Source organism: Rhincodon typus, chromosome 11 (assembly GCF_021869965.1).
Source record: "Rhincodon typus isolate 14 chromosome 11, sRhiTyp1.1, whole genome shotgun sequence".
In the NCBI taxonomy this organism is placed as follows: domain Eukaryota; kingdom Metazoa; phylum Chordata; class Chondrichthyes; order Orectolobiformes; family Rhincodontidae; genus Rhincodon; species Rhincodon typus.
The window spans coordinates 34,210,292-34,230,433 of NC_063342.1; the positions used below are offsets into that span (position 1 = coordinate 34,210,292).

Genomic DNA, 20,142 nt, shown 5'->3' on the forward strand with positions numbered 1-20,142 from the left:
AAGCGATATTAACAATTAACAGATTCGCCATGATTTCACTGAATGGCAGCAAAGACTTGATGGGCTGTATGACCTACTTGTGCTTCTCTTATGGTTATAATTATAAGCGATAAATGTATAATTCAATTTGAACAGACTCACTGAACTTTATTTCATTGCTTAGTTGAACTCAAATGTTACAGCCTGTGTATTGTACACAATGTACCCTGCTAATAGCCAGTCAGTTACAAGCTCTCATTACTTGGACTTCATATCTAAAAAACGTACTCACCAGTGAGGTAGAAGCTGCAGGGTGATTGTATGGAAACCACCAGACTGTTTTATAGATGTTAATGTACTGGACAAGAAGGGCCATTAGCAGGTAAATGAAAAAAAGAAGCTCAAAGACAAGGCATCCATCTGTTGGAAGGTCAGGAATACGGCAGTGACGAACAGGCTCGGGGGTAATCAGGGCAGTGATGGGAGGGGCAGACAGACCAATGGCACTGCCATTCCTGACAGGGAAAAAGAAAATACCTTGTAACAAAAATAATGATTTTAAACAATATAATTTAAAGTAGCTCCACTGACTTCTTAAAATGTATGCAAAAACAGTACCTTCAAAATTAAATTTGCTAAAGGAACAAACCAAGGATTCAGGAGTTTTCATAATTTTTTAAGTGGAAGCATTACAATGAAATCACACGCTCATAAAACATGAATCCCTCACTGTCATGATTTTCAGTTTATAATAAATGGACAACCTCAACTACTTTAACAATCAAAACATCTTTAATTATCTTTGCTCAATAGTCAAACTCATAAATTAGAAAGTTTAACTCCGCAGGGCCAACAAATTTGATTCATGAGCATGGTCAAATACTAGGCATCCATAGTAAAAACTGACAGTGGAATGAAATATATGGAATTTCTTTCTTTAAAAAAATACATAAATAAGTTTTGTATCTTTTAGCTAGAGGAAAAGTCGAAAAAGTCCCCTTATTTTAAGAGTGATATCTGTAGCAAACACTTGCAGATTTAAAATGTTTTTCTCAAGGAAGAGAGCACTGTGCTAAGCACAGTGATAAAAATCTACAAGTGAGTAAAAATAAATTACAAAGGGAAAACTTGAATCATTCTTCTGCATGGATAACCTGAAAGTTATTGAAATCAGTGATTTGGTGACTAAACAGTGCAGTTTAAATTTTTGCAACTAGATGGAACTACTGCACTTTATAGATGCTCAAGAAATAAGAACATCCTAAGCATTTTTTGTTTACGTGGAATACATAGGCATGTACCATACAGCCCAAGGTCAATGATGTGCAAAAGCTCAAAATCATACTCCCACATTTTTATACCACGTAATTTGCTAACATGAACAGATGCATGAACAGATGTTTTGATAATGATATTGATACCAATAAAGCAACAGCACTTTCCAAACCCTCCCGCTTGAAAGAATTCAAACTAAAAAAAAATTAGCAAAACTAAAAACTAATCTAAGTTTGAGTTTCAAAAGGAAAGCAGGAGTAGCTTGAAATAGGATTAATCTGAAAAGCAGCGGCAGCCAGCAATAAGACTATGACTAATTAAGTGTTGACAAATAAAAAGACAAGTAAATTCAGAAACCCAGGGAGGAGAACTGCAAGAGTTGGTTGTGAAAAAACAAAATGAAATGGGAATGTTAGAGCTCAAGGAATCTGTACAAGAAGGTTCTATTGAGCCAGCACTCAGAGGAAGTGGGGTCCGGAGTTACAGAAGGTATTTTCAAATGGAATGTGGTAGGTTATTACAAACTTAATATATGGATGGTTGTTCAGAATTAATTTACCACTATTTGGAAATTGGTCACCATCCTGTGAAAGATAATACCTTAAATGATGTGCAATAGATCAACTGTTGTATGGCAAGGGCACTCTAGATGATCCTGAGTCATACAAATGAGAAGTGTCACTCAGTCCTGACTTTAGAGCTTGGTTTGCAGAGTTCATGCAGGGGCCCATGTTTAAAGTACAGTTACAATGACATCTCCTGACATCAAGGGTGCATTCAATTGAGTGTGGCATCAAGCAGCCCTAGCAAAACTGGAATCAACGGGTATTGGAGTAAGCTCTCCGCTGGTTGGAGTCATACCTGGCACACAGGAAAATGGTCGTAGTTGCTGGAGGTCAGTCATCTCTGCTTCAGGATGCCCTGCAAGGAGTTCCTCAGGGTAGTGTCCTAGGCCCAAACATCATCAACTGCTTCAATGACTTTCCTTCCATCATAAGGTCAGAAGTGGGGATGTTCACTGATGATTGCACAACGTTTAGCACTATTTACTACTCCTCAGATAATGAAGCTGTTCAAGCACAACAAGATCTGGACAATATCCAGGCTTGGGCAGTTAAGTGGCAAGTAATACTTGTGCCACACTGAATTTGATCTTTTGCACATCATTTTAAGTATTATCTTTCATTGAGTGGTGACCAATTTCCAAATAGTGGTAAATTGATTCTGAATAACCATCCACATGATCAACTCCAATAACAGACAATTTAACCACTGTCCTGTGACATTCAATAGTGTTACTATGCTGAATCCCCTACTATCAACATCCTAGAAGGGTTACCATTGCCCAGAAACTGAACTGGAGTCACCACATAAACACAGTGGCTACAAGAACAAGTCAGACGCTAGGCATACTGTGGCAAGTAACTCATCTCCCAACTCTCCAAAGCCTGTCCACCATCAACAAAGCACAAGTCAGAAGTGTCATGGAAAACTTCCCACCCTGCCAGATGGGTGCAGTTCCAATAACACAAGAAGCTCAACACCATCCAGGGCAGAACAGCCACTTGATTGGCAAAATATCCACAAGCATCCACTCCCTCCACCACTAATGTATACTATCTACAAGATGCAATGCAAAAATTCACGCAAGATCCTCAGGCAGCACCTTCCAAACCCACAACCACTTCCATCTGGAAAGACAAAGGCAGCATATACTTGGGAACACCACCACCTTCAAGTTCCCCTCCAAACCACTCACCATCCTTACTTGGAAATATATCACCATTTCTTTTCTGTCGCTGGGTCAAAATCCTAGAATTCCCTCCCTAACGGCATTGTGGGTCAACCCACAATAGGTGGACTGCAACAGTTCAAGAAGGTAACTCACCACCACACATTCTTAACAACAACTAGGGACGGGAAATAAATGTTGGCCAGCGAGCGACACCCACATCCGTCAAATGAATAAAAGAAATAGTTGCCTTGTTTAGCATTATTGTGCACAATGGCACATCCTCATTGACTTGAGCCCGCAACAAGCCTTTCTACATGCAGTCTCTTCCTGTGCTGCATGACTGTTGAGATCTGAAGCAGCGTCCCCTCCCCACACCTACCAGGTCCCAGACCATCAGCCAATTGACAGCATTACTACAGGCACTCCACCACCACCACCACCACCCACCACCTCCCCACACCTCCCACAAACATGTGGGAGCTAGAATGGCAAGGCCCTCACAGCCAAAGGAATGCCACAGGACAGCCAAATTTCATTCACAAACAGTGGCCATCTCCCCCCATGACCAGCTCAGATAAACCCAGCACATTCCCTACCTTACCCACTGGCCACCAGCCATGATCTGCCAGAGCAAACCTGCGGCTCTGACTGCCTTCACAGGGAGAGACAGGTAGAAATGCTAGTAACATCAGGCACAAGCAACACCCAGCTAGCCAGCAGGAAGTGACGAAGACCTTCAGCCAACCAAAGGGAGAGACAGACCAAGACACTGACTGGAGGAGACCCTAGAGGCAGAGGCAGACAGCAAGAAGGGGCACTGCAGATCATTAAGAGAGACACCAAGAAAGTGGCCATAATGCTACCAGGAACAAGTGAGGGCTCCAGCTGGCTGTTCTGCAGCACAATGAGAAAAAAGACCAAAGATCCTGGGCAATGGTCCCTCTGGCTCCACAATCAAGAGGTTCCACTATAGTGGAGGCGACGGGGGGTTTGTTAGCAAAATGTTCAATTTTCCTTTCATATGTGTATTTTCAAATTGGTAAATGATGTTTAAATAACTAAATTCCTACACTGATTTTACTTTAAGTACCATACTTCAACTTAGAAGGTTCAACTATAAATCATTTTTATAACCTACATGAGGCCCGACACAACCTAAACTCCAACTTTGCTTCACTTAAAAGTTTCAATTTTCAGCAACAGAACCCTGACTTTAAATGAGGGTACTCTGTACCCTTCTTTCTCCCCCAGTTGAGTGAAAAAACAAAAAAACTGAAAAACTCTTGGTGCAGGGAAAAAAACTCACTCAGGTTATGGTTTCACTCCTATCTTCTGCTAAGATCATTGCTGGAAATACACAAGTGGAGAACACAAGTACAGTTTGGGTTTTGCGCCAAAAGCCTCAAGTGAAGAGACTATTTACAGTCTATGCCAAGGTATAGAGCTAGAAATAAAAAGGCCATTTGCAGAACACACAAAAAAACCCACCTCAGCAAATTATAGAAAAACACCTATACCCACTGCTTGGGAAGTCTAAGGCAAATCTAAAAATCAGAACCAGACCTTTCAGGATTTAAAATTAGAAATGCTTCTACATGCAAAGTATGGCTGAATTTGCGAAACACTTTTAAACAGCAACTAATACTTGATCAGTTGTAAATTGTACATTTCAGATTAATTAGGTTTTGACAATTTGAATTGAATGGCAAAACAGATTAAGGCAGCTGAAAGACCTACTTATTTTCTAATCATAATTGAACAAGCATGAAGCAGTCAAGGTGACAGCTAATGTCAATGTGGTACGCCTGAACTCAAACATCCTCTGTGGACATAGAATTCATGACAGTCATGGAAAAGAGAAGCGTTTTGGATTCTTACTATTCAGAGAGAAGTCACGGTTTTTAAATTTAATATTTTTAGATTCTTTCAAAGAAACTAAATATAATCTCCATGAAGGCCATCCAAAAGAAAATCCAGTTTTCAGAAATTTGTGTTGTTTGATACAACATCAAGGTCCCTGTCGTCAGCAGTTATCTAATCTTAGCCTAAACAACAGAGCAGGAAGTCAATGTTCCAAGGCCTTCTTGGAATATATTTGAAAAAAAGGGAAACATGTCTGAGATTCCAACTCATCTATGGGGACATGGGAGCAAATAAACTTAACATACAAAGTTTCTTCACAGGCTTGTTTGAAAGGATTAGTTTTTTCTCACAAATGGAAAATATGTACGAGAAAGCACAATTACACAGTCTCTCAAACTAATTGTATCCAACTTGCATTTCTGGATCCTTGAAAACATGAACATAAACTTTCAAAATTACAACACACATCAGTCATTCCTCAGACTGAACATCTAACTTTATGTGATTTCTGTATATCGTACACGTATGTATTTAAATCTAATATTCTAGTGTACATATCTGCATTCTATTTTCGGAGATGGTTATGCAGGTCAGATTTGAAATATGCAAAAAAAAAGTCAAATGCACACAAGTGTTCACTGACCGACCACAGACTAATCATTGCTGGTGGCCTCTGACCTACTTCAAACTTTTACAAACTTATATCTATGCAATTATTTATACTTTGAATTGCTTCCTCGAAATGAACAGTCCTAAATGTTGAATTTCGCTTTAGGTGCTATCTATCTGAGCTAACAGTAGACAACATTTGTTAATTATATCTACTTGACTTGCATTTATCATCTCTAAACAAGAAGTCCTGATATCCAATCCACTTCAAGTACAACAGAAAGATTGGAGGACATTATTCTGTATGACTAATGTGACTAAACTGTACTTTTGGTTCCAATGACCCACCTTATCAAAAACATTTTAATTGGCCTAGCAGTCTGTTGAGGAGTAATATCCAGATTTCAAGCAATCACAGGATGGGAAAAGGGTGTCTTGATTTTACTCCTAAATGGCATAATTGCAAGATGTTTGGTGTGAACTTTCCCAAAGATTTTCTATATTGACCTATCATATTTCTTTATTATTTTCAATACGTCAATAAGATCATTCCTTAACAGTTTAGAGACACAATGGAATACAAATCTCATAGATACACGCTGTTCTTAGAACTTAAGCTCTGGTATCTTAATGTCAAATATGTACTGTAACCCCTCAAAAACCAATATCTCTTTCCTCAGTGCTCCAGATGAGATCTGGCTAAAGCTCAACACAATGCTGGAAATAAAGGCCTGGATTTCATTAGCTTCTTTTTCAAGAACATAGGCTGTCATTCAGCCCATTAGGTTTGCTCGGTCATTTCCTCCATCGTGACTGATCGAACACTTCAATGCCTTTTACCCAGATTTTCTCACTGATGATCAAAAATTTAAATCAACCTCTACTCAAAGATTGAGGTTCCACAGCCCTCTGGAGTAGAGAATTCCAAAAGATTCACAACAGTCCAGGTTAAAAAAAATCTCATCTCAGTCCTAAATGACATCACTTTTATTTTTAAATTGTGGTCACTGTTCTAGACTCTCCAATGAGGGAAAATATCTTGCTTCCATCCACCCTGTCCATGCCTTGAAGCATTTTGTATGTTTCAATGAGATCACCTCTCATTCTTTGAATTTCTTCACAATCTGCGTCCAGTTTGGCCAGTCTCTTGTCATAGGACGATCTCACCATTCCAAGATCAAGTCTAGCAAACCCTTGTGGCACTCTCTCTATGGCAAAAATGTCTTTCCTGATTTACAGAGATCAGAAGTGCACACACTATTCCAGGTGCGGTTTATCGAGGCACCTACACGATGGAAACACTACTTCATTACTCCTGTGCTCAAATCCTCTTGCAATAAAAGTCAATATTCCATTAGCCTTGGTAATAGCTTACTGAACCTGCATGTTAGCCTTTAGTGACTGATACTTGTATCCCTTTGCACATCTGCCCTTGTAACCACTTGCCATTTAAAGAAGTACTCTGCACGTGTTCTTCCTACCAAAGTGGCTAACCTTATTTTTTTTTCCCACATTGCACAAGATATAGGCGGATAGAAAACAATCTTAGCTCCTCAGTTGAAGCCATATGGGCAGAACTTTAAAAAAAATGCAGGCATTGTTGGGATTGTACTATTGACCACAAAGAAATAAACAAACAGGAAAAGATAGAAGGGCATATATGCAGGCAAATTTCAGAGATTTATAAAAATATGAGGTTAATAATAATTAGGTATTTTAACTTCCCCAATAGTACCTGGGATAGACAAAGTGTGAAAGGTTTTGAGGGGCAGAATTCTTAAACTGTAGCCAGGAGAGCTTTTTAAAGCCAAGATGTAGAAAATCCTACAAGAGACAGGGCAATTCTGGCCCTAACGTTAGGGAACAAAGCCAAACTAGTAGATGAGTCAGTGAGGGAATATTTTGGTGATAGGTTCCACAATAAACATTTGACATTGTCATGGAAAATGACAATGATGGACTGGAAATAAAATTATGGAATTCGACAAGGCTGAATTTAATATGATAAAGACAGGAACTGGTCAAAGTTGATTGGGAGCTGATGCTTGTAGGAAAATCTGCACCAGAGGAGTGGGAGTCTTTCCAAAAAGAAATAATGAGAATACAGGGCTAAACATTTCTCTATAAGTTAAGGATTTGACTATGTTCAGAGAAGCTTGGACATTGAGGAATATCCAGAAGATGATAAATAAAAATAGAAATCTTATGGTAGATACAGAGGGCTCAACACACCAAAAATCACATAAAGAGTGCAGGAGGTTGTTTAGAAAGCAAATAGGGTGCATGCAAAACAATAGTAGGTGTAATGTAAAATAGAAATCTTAAGATATTTTAAGAATATTAGGAGCAAGAGGATATAGAGGGAAAGAGTGCACCCCATTAGGGAATAAACTGGAAAACTACAGGCCAGTGAACCTAACATCAGTGGTATGGAAGCCATTAGAAAAATATTCTGAGGGACAGAATTAAGCTTCACTTGGAGAGGCAAGGATTAATCAAGGATAGCCAGCATCACAGGGATATCACATCTGTCAGATGTGATTGAGTTTTCTAGGTGGTGCCTAGGTGTGTATATGAGGATAGTGCAGATGATGCAACCTACGTGGACACCAACAAGGCTTTTGACAGAGTGTTACATGGAGACTGGTCCAGAAGGTTACAGCCCATTAGATCCAGGAGAATGCTGCAAACTGGATCAAAACCGGCTTAGTAGCAGGAGGCTGGTGATAATTAAAGGTTGCTTTTGCGATTGGACTGCCATTATGTCTAGTGGCATACTACAGGGCTCAGTCCTGGATCCCTTGCTGATGGCGGTGTATACTACTGACCTAGATGTAAAAGGTTTGATCAATAAGTTTGCAGAAGACAAAAAAAACTGATGATATGGTAAATAGCAAGGAGGAAAACCTTTGACTACAGGATGACACAGACAGGTGGTCAGATGGATAGAACAATGACAAATGGAGTTTAACCCTGAAAAGTGTGAGGTGATGCACATGGAGGACAACAAAAAAGTACATTTTTAAAAATTCATTCACAGGATGAGTGTATAACTGGCTAGGCCAGCATTTATTGCCTATCCCTAATTGGAGTTAAAAGTCAACCACATTGCCGTTGGTCTGGAGTCAAATGTAGACCAGACCAGGTAAGGATGGCAGTTTCTTTCCCTAAAGACCATTAGTTTTCCTGACAAGCGACACTGGATTCGTGGTCATCATTAAGTTAATTTCAGATTTTACTGGATTCAAATTCCACCATGTGCTGTGGCAGGACTTGGGTCTCCAGACTAACAGTCAAGCGATAATACTACTAAGCGGTCATCTTCCCATAATGGATGGTAGAGCCCTAGGATGTACAGATGATTTGATAGACCTTGGCCTGCTTGTCCATAGATCCTCGAAGGCAGCAGGAAAAGTAGATAAGGTACAATACTTGCTTTTATTTGTCAAGGCACTGACTAACAGAGCAAGGCGGTTATAACGGAGTTATATATCAGGTTAGTTAGTCCACAGCTACAGTATTGGACTGGCCACTACACTATAGGAAGATGTGATTGCTCTGGGGGTTTACAGAGAGATTCACCAATATCTTGCCTGGGCTGTAGCAACTCACCTACGAAAAGAGACTAGATAGGCTGGGGATTTTTTTAGTTAGAGCAGAGAAGGCTGAGGGGGAAATCTGATTGAACCATAAAAAATTTATGAGGGTCATAAATATAAAGAACATTTCTGCCTAATACAGTGGTCAAAATCAGGGGCATAGATTTAGGATAAGGGGCAGGAGATTTAAAAGGGATTTAAAGAAGTTTTATTTTAACCAGAAGGTGGTGGGTATCTACCTGAAAGGGTGATAGAGACAGGAACCCTACAATATTTAAGTAGTATTTAGACGAACACTTGAAACACCATCAATACAAGGCTATGGGGCAAATGCTGGAAAAGAGAAAACAGTAAATAGGCGCCTGATGACCAGCGCAAGCATGATGGTCAGAAAGTTCTCTTTTCATGCTATGACTCCATTTCCTCAGTCTCAAAAGATATGGAGTATATTGCCTGAAACAGTCAACAGTAATGGCAAAGTGAATGAACCCAAAACCGTAAGACAACAAACTGACAACTGCTTGAACCAAAAGATAAGAACCGCCAAGAAACAAATTGGTCATGGTGTCAAAAGGTTTTCACCTTGCATCCATTAGCTTTGACACAAAAATACCACATTTCACAAGTGAAAAACAATTTATACTGCATTAGAAAAAGGTGCCAATGACTGACCAGTCGACTGACTGCTTGAGGCAATACCATAGAGAATGTTCCAGGGACAGGGTTCCCCAAACTTTTGTTTAATTGATAAAACGGTGCCATATTGAGACCCCTTTCTTTGCTGCAGGGAAGATTGAGCCTACAACACAATATTCATTGCAGTTTAGGATAAGGAAAAGGTAATTTTTAGTGCTTGACAGAAGAGTGAATTTCCCGTGGAGGAATCTAAAAACTAGTGGGTACAGTTTCAAAATAAGGGGTTGCGCATGTAAGATTGTGCTAAGGAAGAATTTCTCTGAGGATTGAAAATGTTTGGAATTTTCTTCTCCAGAAGGCTATCATTGAATATGCATAAAAGGTTGAGGGGAGACAGATTTTTGATCTACAGGGCAATCAAGAGTTATGTAATGGCATGCAGGATATTGGAGAGTCGAGGACTCAGATCAAAACAGCCATCACCTCACAGAATGAGACAGCACACTCATGGGACCTTATGGCACTCCTGGTCTTTTTTTTTTTAAATAAAACGTTCTTGTGCATCTCCTTTTCTCAAAACCTTTCAGTATTCCTTGACTGATTCACTAATCCGTTCAGATACCTTAAAACATCCCCATTCCATTTCCACGTAAGTGGGGAGGGAGTGATGTAGTAGTAATGACAATTGACTATATCCAGAGGCCCAGGCTAATAATTTGGTGTCAGGAATTCAAATCTGCAGATGAAAATTAGAACAAAAGTCAAATACTACAGATGTTGGAAATCTGAAATAAACAATGTTGGAGAAACTAAGCAGATCTCTCAGATCTAATTGAGAGAATTAGAGTTAGTGTTTTGAGTCTCACTCAAAACGTTTGCTGAGATTTGAAGTCAATTAATAAAATGACAGTCTAATAGGGACCACAAAACAATGGATGATTGCTGTTTAAAAAAAAAATCCAGTTCACTGACATCCTTTTAGTGAAGTAAATCTAAAGTTTGGCTGATGTGAGATTCCAGACTGGCATATTCCTTATTCTACCATTACCTTCAAGCTTGCGATCAACTTTATTCAAAAGGAGGGAGTAGGATGGCATGCCAGGAGCAGGAGCAGAATCTGGCATACTTAAAAATTAAGGGCCAACTGGTGAAGCTCCAAACGCAGGACTACTTACATGTCAAACACCAGAGCAGCATGATAGAGCTAAATCCAAGCAATCCTGCACAATCAATCAGTTGATCAGATCCAAGCTCTGCAGTTATATCACATCCAGCCATAGCTGGAAGCTAGAACTGGAAAAATTAACCAACTGGAGGAGGAGGGCCATAAATACCCCACACTCTCAATAATGTGGGTGCCGTACACATCAGTGCAAAAAGATGCAGCTGATGCTTTTGCAAGTATTTGCTGCCAGAGTTGCCAAGTGGAGGATCCATCATGTTCTCCTCCTATGGACCCCCAGTGTTGTCAATCTTCAGCGAATTTGATTCGCTCTATGTGATATTAAGAAATGGCTGAAAGCACTGCATTCTGTAAAAGCTATCAACCCCTGACAACGTTCTGCCATTAGTATTTAAGACGTATTCTCCAAAATAAGCTACAACCTTAGTTAAACTGTTCCAGTACAACTTTAACTCAGGCATCCACCAAGCAATGTGGAAAATTGACCAAGTATCCTGCCACACAGAGGACAATTACACCCCCTATCAATCCACTCTCAATCAGCAGTATGATTGATTGAGTCGTCGACAGTGTTGTCAAGCAGCACTTGGTCACTGGTGCTCGGTTTGGGTTTCACCAGGTCCACATCCAGACCTCATTACAGCCTTCGTTCAAACATAGACAAAAGCGCTGAGCCTGAGGCAAAGTGAAAATGAGAGCCTTTGACATCAAGGCCACGCTTGGCTAAGTAAAGCAGCAAGAATCCCCAGCAAAACTGGAGTCAGTGGGAATTAGGGAAAACCCTCCATTGATTGGAGTCATACCTGGTACAAATGGAAATGGGATGTTTATTGGAGGTCAGTCATTTCAGCTCCACTACATCTCTGCAAGTTTCTCTCAGTAATTTACTATGCCCAACCATTTTCAGTTGCATTAATGACCCTCACTCTTTCATAAAAAAGATAAAAGTGGCGATGTTCGCTGATGATTGCACATGTTCAGTTTCATCTGTAACTCCTCAGATACTGAAGTAGTCCGTGTTCATATAAACACATGTTCATCAACAAGACATGGATAACATCCATGTTTTGGCTAAGTAACAATCATGCCACAAAACGCGAGGCAGGGACCATTTCTGACAAGAGAGAATCCAACTACCACCTCTTGAAATCCAATAGCATTATCATCACTACACCACTCACTACCAACGTCACAAACACAACTGGACCAGCCATATAAATATTGTAGCTACAAAAGCAGATTAGAAGCTAGGAATTCTGAAGCAACCAACTCATTTCATCTCTCCTGCCTTCTGTCTTATGAGAAACTTGTGTTTGGTTTTATCCTATCCTCCCGACTTCCCTTGCTTTTGTATTTGGATAAACATTTTGAGCAGGATTTTCCCATGGTTTTTGGGCATCTAAGTCAGCAACTAATGGAGGCCCACAAGCCCACACTTCATGTGAGGTTTCAACATCAGGCAGTGAGGAGAGACTTTTATACCAGTTTGATTTCAAGATCAGGTGCCAGAGCTTGTTTTAACCAATCAGCATTCCCCATTTATTTTGCAGTTCCTTGTTCTTTTTGTTCATTCTTCTCTCTAGCACAGTTTGTTATTAAGTCCAGCATACATTGTAGTGTTAAGATCAAAAGGTAACATTAACCAAAAAAACAACTTCTTAGCACAAGAGAAAACTAGAACAGTTGAGAGTTTTGAATTACACAAAATCATATAGTACAGAAGAAGTCCTTCAGCCCATTGATCTCTACCACCAAAAACCTACCACGAGTCCTACTTTCCCACACTAGGTCCGGTCTTGAATATTATGACATATCAAGTACATATCCAAGTACTTTTTAAAAGGTTGAAGTTTATCACCTCAACTACCCTCCCAGGCAGTGCATTCCAGGCTCCCATCGCCTCTGGGTGAAAAAAAAATCTTCAAATCCCCTCTAAACCTCCTGCCCTTTACTTTCAAATTATAACCCCTTATTTTTGACCCTTCAACTAAGGAGGAAGCTGCTTTCTATCCAACCCTCTGAGGTCCCTCAAAATCTTATACAGCTCAATCAGGTCCAGCTCTCAGCCTCTCTGCTCCAAAGAAAACAACCCGAGCTTATCCAGCCTCTCTTCAGAGCTGAAATGCTCCAACCCAGGCAACATCCTAGTTAATCCCCTTTGCGCCCACTCCAGTGCAATCACAGCCTTTTTATAGTGTGGTGTCCAAAATTGAACACAGTACTCCCAGCTGCGGCCTAACCAAAAGTTCTGCATAGCTCCAACATAATTATGCTCAGATGTCATTAGCTAAAGTTTATCATTCAGATTTGACATTACTTTCAGGATCATGGAGAAAATGTTGAAATGTACTGTTGATAGTTGCAGAATATATATATTTTTTAAACATAGGGTACTGGCTCATATCTTGTTTTACAAGGCAAACCATTGCAGCTAATCCCAAGCAAGAAAACATCACAAATTCAGATTTAATAACGTATCTCTTCAGTTACATTGCATTAAGTTCAGAGGATAGTTCTTGTTTTATTGCAGTTGACTTACTTATAACTTCATGGTGTGCCACCTTTATGCAACTGAATCTAAATTCTGCTCTTTATAAAAGGTGACTTAAAGTACATGATTAAGTTTGTTGTATAAGCTATGAAATCATTATTGATTCACACAAAGAAGGAATAAATGGATGTTTAAGCAAGTTACTGCAAATATCATGGGTGACTTTAATTTGCATGCAGACTGGGAGAAATCAGATTGGCAACTGTAATCTGGAAAATTATTTAACGTGGTGTATTTGGGACAATTCCTTAGAAAAGTTCATTCTAGAGCTGGCCATGGAACAAGGTATTCCAAACCTGGTAATGAGAAATAATAGAGAATTAAATCTATAAACTGCTGGTAAAAAGGAACTTCAACAATCATTACATGATTGAAATTCAAATTCCATTTGGGACAGGAGCCAAACAGTGTTTTAAATCTAAATTTAAAAAAGTAATAACAATTGTAATAGAGAAGGCAAACAGAATGCTGGCCTTTACTTCAAATAGAATGGAGTATAAAAGGGAGATTTTGCTCAAATGTTGCAAGAAACTAGTCAGATCACAGCTGGAACATTATGGACGGTTCTGTGCCCATTATCTAAGGAAAGATATACTGGCATTGGAAGCAGTCCAGAGGAGGTTCACCAAGCTGATCCCACATATTGAGGGACTGTCTTAATGTTGGGTTGTGTAGACTGGGCCTGCATTCATTGGAATTAAGAAGAATGACAGGTGACCTTATTGAAAGATACACGATTCTTAGAGTACTTGACAGGGTCGAGGAGAAAAGGGTGTTTCCCCTTGTGGGAGTGTCTCAGACCACAGGCAATAATCTCAGAAATAAGGGGTCACACATTTAAGACAGAGATGAGGAGGAATTTCTTTTGAGAGTTGTGAAACTGTAGAATTGTTTACCACAGAAGGCTGTTGAGCTGGGTCAAGTATATTTAAGGCTGAGACAGATTTTTAAATGAATAAGGGAATCAAAAGTCAAGAAGGCAGGAAAGTGGAGTTGAGAATTTTCAGATCAGCCATAACCTTATTGAATAGCAGAGCAGACTCGATGACCTGAATGGCCTATTTCTGCAGTTACATCTTATGTTTTTTTGGAAATAAAGATAGAACTGGCTAAAACAAGCTGAGGAACCCACATTAAAAGATAGGCAGTAGAGATGCCGTGACAGCTTTTCAAAAGGTCAAACTTAACTCTGACAGATGAGTCCCAGTGAGAAAGGACTGGGCTCCTGTAAAACAGAAGATGGGGATGTTTGTGGAACCTCCTCCTACAGTGAATTAATTGTCCACTGCTATTCATGACTGGGTGGACTTTATAGGATAGATACCAGAAGAAAGTTTCCTTTGGTAGCAGAAATTATAACTTACAAATGCAGTTTTAGTAATAAACCCTTTTTGAGACAGCGATAAGACTTGTTTTTGAAGGTTGTTAGCCTTTGGAATTGTGAGCCATCTTGCCCATAAGCAGTGAAAGTTGGGTTATTGAATTTATTCAATGCTGAATTTGTTATTTCTTGACAGAAGGAGGAGTTAAAAAGATTGTGGAGAGCAGATAGGAGAATGGAGTTGAAACCACGACCAGATCAGCCATGGTCTGGTTTGAATAGTTTACTGCTGCTCTCATGTTTCAAAAGACAGATATCAAGGAAACAATCCCTCTTTGTTGACAACACATTAGGAAATTTCAGCATACATGAACATTCAAAGTAGAACAGTGTAGTCATTACAACAGCCCCACGGATATCTTTGCTAGAAGATGCTGAGAAAGCTTTTACACTACAATTCACCAATACTGTGGATTTTAAATCTTGCTATTTTTCACTTATTTAAAATATCCCAGAAGACATGCACTTAAAAAAAACAAACAGATTTCATGTCTAAATGCAGTAGTTGGTCTTATGCCAATAACAGTCAAAAAGTTACAATACAGGTGTAGTGATCTTATTCTGGTACAAAAATTAACTTTAATATGTTTGAACTTTCAACACATCACTCAACCCAAGCAACTGAATAGCCTTTAGGTATTAAAATACACAGTAGGCCATACGTTACAGTTGTTGAAATTAATTTTACAAGGGAACAAAAAAAAACAAAAAAAAAATCAAAAATATCCATTGGTCAACTTCAAATCCAGTGACTCCCGAGTAGGAGTGCAGAAGACGACATGATCTGGTTCCAACATGATATCACAATCAAACAGCAGCCCTACTCATTGGAGGCTAGCATGTAGGTAGGTATGTATATGCAAGAGAAAATGTCTTTTCTTTTAAAAAAAGTGAATTTTTTTGTGATGTTCGTTTAAAGTTTAATGAAAATAGTCACGATGAGATAATTTTAGACGAAAACGATAACTTGGTCCATCTTCGATTATTCACCATAAGACATCCTACAGTCCCCTTTACTACATCCAATTTCTGTTGTTAAATCATTGCCAGGTTCCTGCCCTCACGGTTTTATCCAAGAATCAATTTAAACAGATAAAGTTTCCATGTGAAGAACAGTCTAATAAAAGATTACTTGCCTTTCATTAGTTTAATGTTAATAAGGCGGCCAAGTCCTAAGTATCCAATTTTATTTGAAATAATATTCTGGATTTACCTTCTCACTGTCTTCCTCATAACTTAAAACTGGATACATCATTCAAAAACATAACCTGACCAAAGTTCAAGTTTGACTCCCTTTGACTAGTTTTCTGCTGTTTTTGCAGAATAGAAAATCACAGCTTCAGCAGTGAATGACTGAAAATGCCACAAATACATAATAAAAATGTAAGTAAAGATTTCAATAATTTTTGTACACAAAGCTAAGCAATGTATATCAGTTTGCAGGATTCTTTCCTAAGAACTGAAGTTGTTTGTAGTTTTATACAAACCAGCAAGAAATAACCAGCATATCAAGGGACTTTTCAAAGAAATAAGGGAATATTAAGATTCAAACAGTAATTTTAGAATGCAAAGAGTTGCAGCCATCAAGTTTACACTGTGACATTGGGTACCTGTTCCTCATTCCAGTCCCATTCCCACAGCTCCCACCTACAATCGTCTGGAGAGACGGTAATGCTGAACGGCTCAGCTGCTGCCGACTCGGGCCCCGCCGTCCACCAGGCATGGCATGGGCCAACTGTTTCAAGCAGTGGTGCAGTCTGCCCCAAGCCAATACTTTGTGCTCTGCAACAAAACAAATAATACAGTCAGTCACTAGACAGCAAATTCCCCCACCCACTTTTGAGAAATCCAATAACTAAAAAAAACTGAATATCTGTTCAAATCTCATTGTCTATATTTCTGTAGGAGTCACGCAAGATAGTGACAAAAGCTCCACTTAACTTTGAAAAGACCTCTACTGAAAGTGACTTCCTCGAGATCTCAGTCACCAATGCCTTGAATTAGAACAATGTTGAACCATGCTTCTTCAACAAAGAGAGAACATATTGGTAATGCTCAGCATGTCAAGCAGTAGCACTTCTGATAAACAAATAACCTCAAATATTAATACTTTTTGATTGTCCTATGTTGTCCAGCCTGCATTGAGATTTAATTTCACATTTCACATCTTTCACTCCAGCATTGTTTTGCATATACTGAGAATCAGAATATGTTTAACATATTGCTACAATCCTGGAGCAGACTGTTGAATGTGTGTTACAATCAAGATCCAGAAGACTTACAAATAAAGCAACAAAATTCCAATTTTAAACAACAACAATAGACTTTACACTACAACATTAGAAAAGGAAATATTTTGCAATAGTTGTAAAGATTAACACATCATAAATATGGGGAAGAGACAGTGGACAAACATTCCAAAGAACGCATAACAAAGGTAATCAAGGTGGATTTCTCAGTAATTTCCCTCCAGAAATTAATGACATGGTGGGTCAAATCTTATTAAATTTCACAAACGGCTAGAATTTTTCACTTCTGCCAATGTGGTTTTGGAAATACTCTCTTCAAGAATTACTCTCTCTCAGATTACCTCAATGACTGTTCCAGTTCTGATCGATCAGCTTCCTTTCCGGATTCCACGTGACCAGACTCTGGAAACTACACTCCAACACTCACTCATGGGCATAACTTGTAGGTGACAACTAATGTAATTGTGCCAGTCTGCCTCTGGGTTCTCTACATGCTGCCACTACCCTCCTACCCTGATCTCGGGAGTTCCAATCTTGCTTAATTGCATCAAGCAGATCCTGCATGGGAGCTTTTCAACCCCGCAATCCTCACTGTGCTGAAGTACTAATGATGCACAAGCTTCCTTCAAGCCCTTCAATGGATCCTAGGATATTTCCAGGGGCCATATGCCAACACTTAGCTGCTTCATTCCTAGAGCTTCTTCCTGAGTTCTAACACCACAGACCCATCCAATTACTCTCAACTTCTCACCAAGTCCCTAACCACGTAGGGTTAGCACAGTTCAGCTACCATTGATAACACAGCTGATGACAGCCCTGCCTAATGAAGTCTGCCTCTCTGTCTGTTGTCTACACCAACTAACCAACCTCAGAACTACTCTTCTGTGACCCCTGAACTGTTTTAAGTGACCTACTGAAAACCTTGCAACTCCCACCCCTATTTCTAGGCAGATTTAAAAGTAACATTTGGTCCAATTGATCAAGATCCCTCTAATCTTAGATAACCTTCTTCACTGTCCACTGTACTACCAATTTTGGTGTCACCTGCAAACTTACTAAACATACTTCCCAAATTCTCATCTATATCATTTAAATAAGTGACCAACAACTCTGAATCCAGCACCAAACCCTGCAGCACACTGTCGGTCACAGGCCTCCAGTCCGAAAAACAATCCTCCACCTCTATCTCCTATTGTCAAGCCAATTTTGTATCCAATTGGCAAACTCTCCTTGAATCCTGTGTGATCTAACTTTACCAACTAGTCTACCATGCGGAATCTTGTCAAAGGCCTGACTAAAGTCCAACTAGACAAAGTCTACCATTCTGTTCTCACCCATCTTTTTGGTCACATCCTCAAAAGAAAAACTCAAGTTTGAGAGACGCGATTTCCCACACACGAAGCCATGCTGACCATCCCTAAATCAGTCCTTGCCTCTCCAAATGTACATAAATCGCATCTTTCAGAATCCCTTCAAACAACTTACTCACCAAAATCTATAATTCACAGGCTTCTTCTTGCAGCATTTCTTAAAGATCAACAAATCTGTATGGAACCACAGGAGATGGCAGAGATACTAAACAAATATTTCACTTCGGTATTTACTTTGGAGAAAGACATGGAAGCTAGGGTACTCGGAAATGAACATTGATGTCTTGAAAACAGTCCACATTACGGAAGAAGTGGTGCTGGAGGTGTTAAAAAGCTACTGTAGAAACTGATCACATTTCGTTAATGACAAATCTGAAATTATAGTTTTCCCTATCCTTGCAACCACCTTCCCCCCAACAATACAAGTAAAAACCACATATTCACTGCAGCTCATACAAACAAACATTGACATTTATAAAGCCTGCTAACGGAACTTGCTGCATGGATTGCAAAATAGTTTTGAAACCTTTGAAATGGACACCATCCTACCTACTAATTACCCTTGTGATTAAAATACTCTCCTGCTAAAAGAGTGCATCGCACCCTCTTATTACTTCAAAACAATGAAGACTTTACATTCAATGACTAACCTCTCTTTTTACTTACTCCGGATAACAAACCAAAATGTCTACTGTCCATCATATAAAGGAGAAATCCAAGAAAAGGCAAAAGAAAATTCACAAGCCTTGGACTATTAGCCAGCCACAAGTTTAAGGAAAATGATTTCAAGCACTTGATTTGAAATACCAGAGAACATTATGCACAATTGCATTGATTTTGTACAGCAAAGGATTAAAGTGGTGAAAGTGATCACTGACTGTGCTTCAAACTGGACCTGCAAAGGAATAGCTAAATCACAGACACGTAGTTTAGGTTTTGCTAGGGCAAGTCATTTCCTGCCCTCAAAACAACTTTGGTCAAAAGATCAAAAACAGGTAAACTTCAGAGGTAATAATGATTGCCTTCAACATCAAGACAACATTGAAACATACATGACTTCATGAAACCCTGGCATAACTGGAGTCAGTGGGAATCAGGGAAAAATTCTTTGCTGGTTGGAGTCATAACTAACACAAAAGGAAGACGTTCATGATCGTTGGAAGCCAGTCACCTCACCTTCAGGACATCGCTGCAAGAATACCTCAGGGTAGTTTCCTAGGTAGTTTCAACTGCTTCATTGACCTTCACTCCATCATAAATGGTCAGAAGCCCGGTTGTTGACTAATGACTGCACAATATTCAGCATCCTTTGCCACTCTTTAGTTATTGAAGTAGTTGATTTCCTTATGCAATAAGATCTGGATAACATTTCCCCACACAAGTGCCAGGCATTTACCATCTCCACACAGTCCAACCATTCCCCCCTCAATGGCATTAAATCAGTACTAAACCCTCCACTATCAATTTGCTGTGGGTTACCATTGAGCAGAAATTGAACCAGACCAGCCATGTAAGTAGTGATCACAACAGATCAGAGGCTGGGAATTGTGAGGCAAGTAATTTACTTTCTGTCTCCTCAATCCCTGTCCATGAGGCACAGGTCAGGAGCGTGATGGAGTACTCCCCATTTCCCTGGATGAGCACAGTTCCAACAACACTCAAGAAGCCCAGCCCAACACAACCAGTGCATTGATTGCACCCTGCATCCGTTG

The 20,142-nt window shown here is 39.5% G+C and overlaps 1 protein-coding gene across 10 annotated transcripts in view; it reads right to left on the bottom strand.

Annotated features, from left to right (window-relative positions):
• tmem39a (transmembrane protein 39A) overlaps positions 1–20,142 on the bottom strand; it is a 59,585-nt gene that overhangs the window by 22,403 nt on the left and 17,040 nt on the right. For 9 of the 10 annotated variants that reach the window (XM_048602853.1, XM_048602852.1, XM_048602857.1 and 6 more), the window contains 2 exons: positions 16,422–16,593; positions 272–494 (listed from right to left, as the gene is read on the bottom strand). In XM_048602853.1, coding sequence (XP_048458810.1) covers positions 272–494; positions 16,422–16,534 — 336 coding nt within the window. In that variant the 5' untranslated portion in view covers positions 16,535–16,593. Of the gene's footprint in view, positions 1–271; positions 495–10,318; positions 10,433–16,421; positions 16,594–20,142 lie in introns of those variants that run through there. The other variant, XM_048602858.1, reaches the window with a different exon arrangement.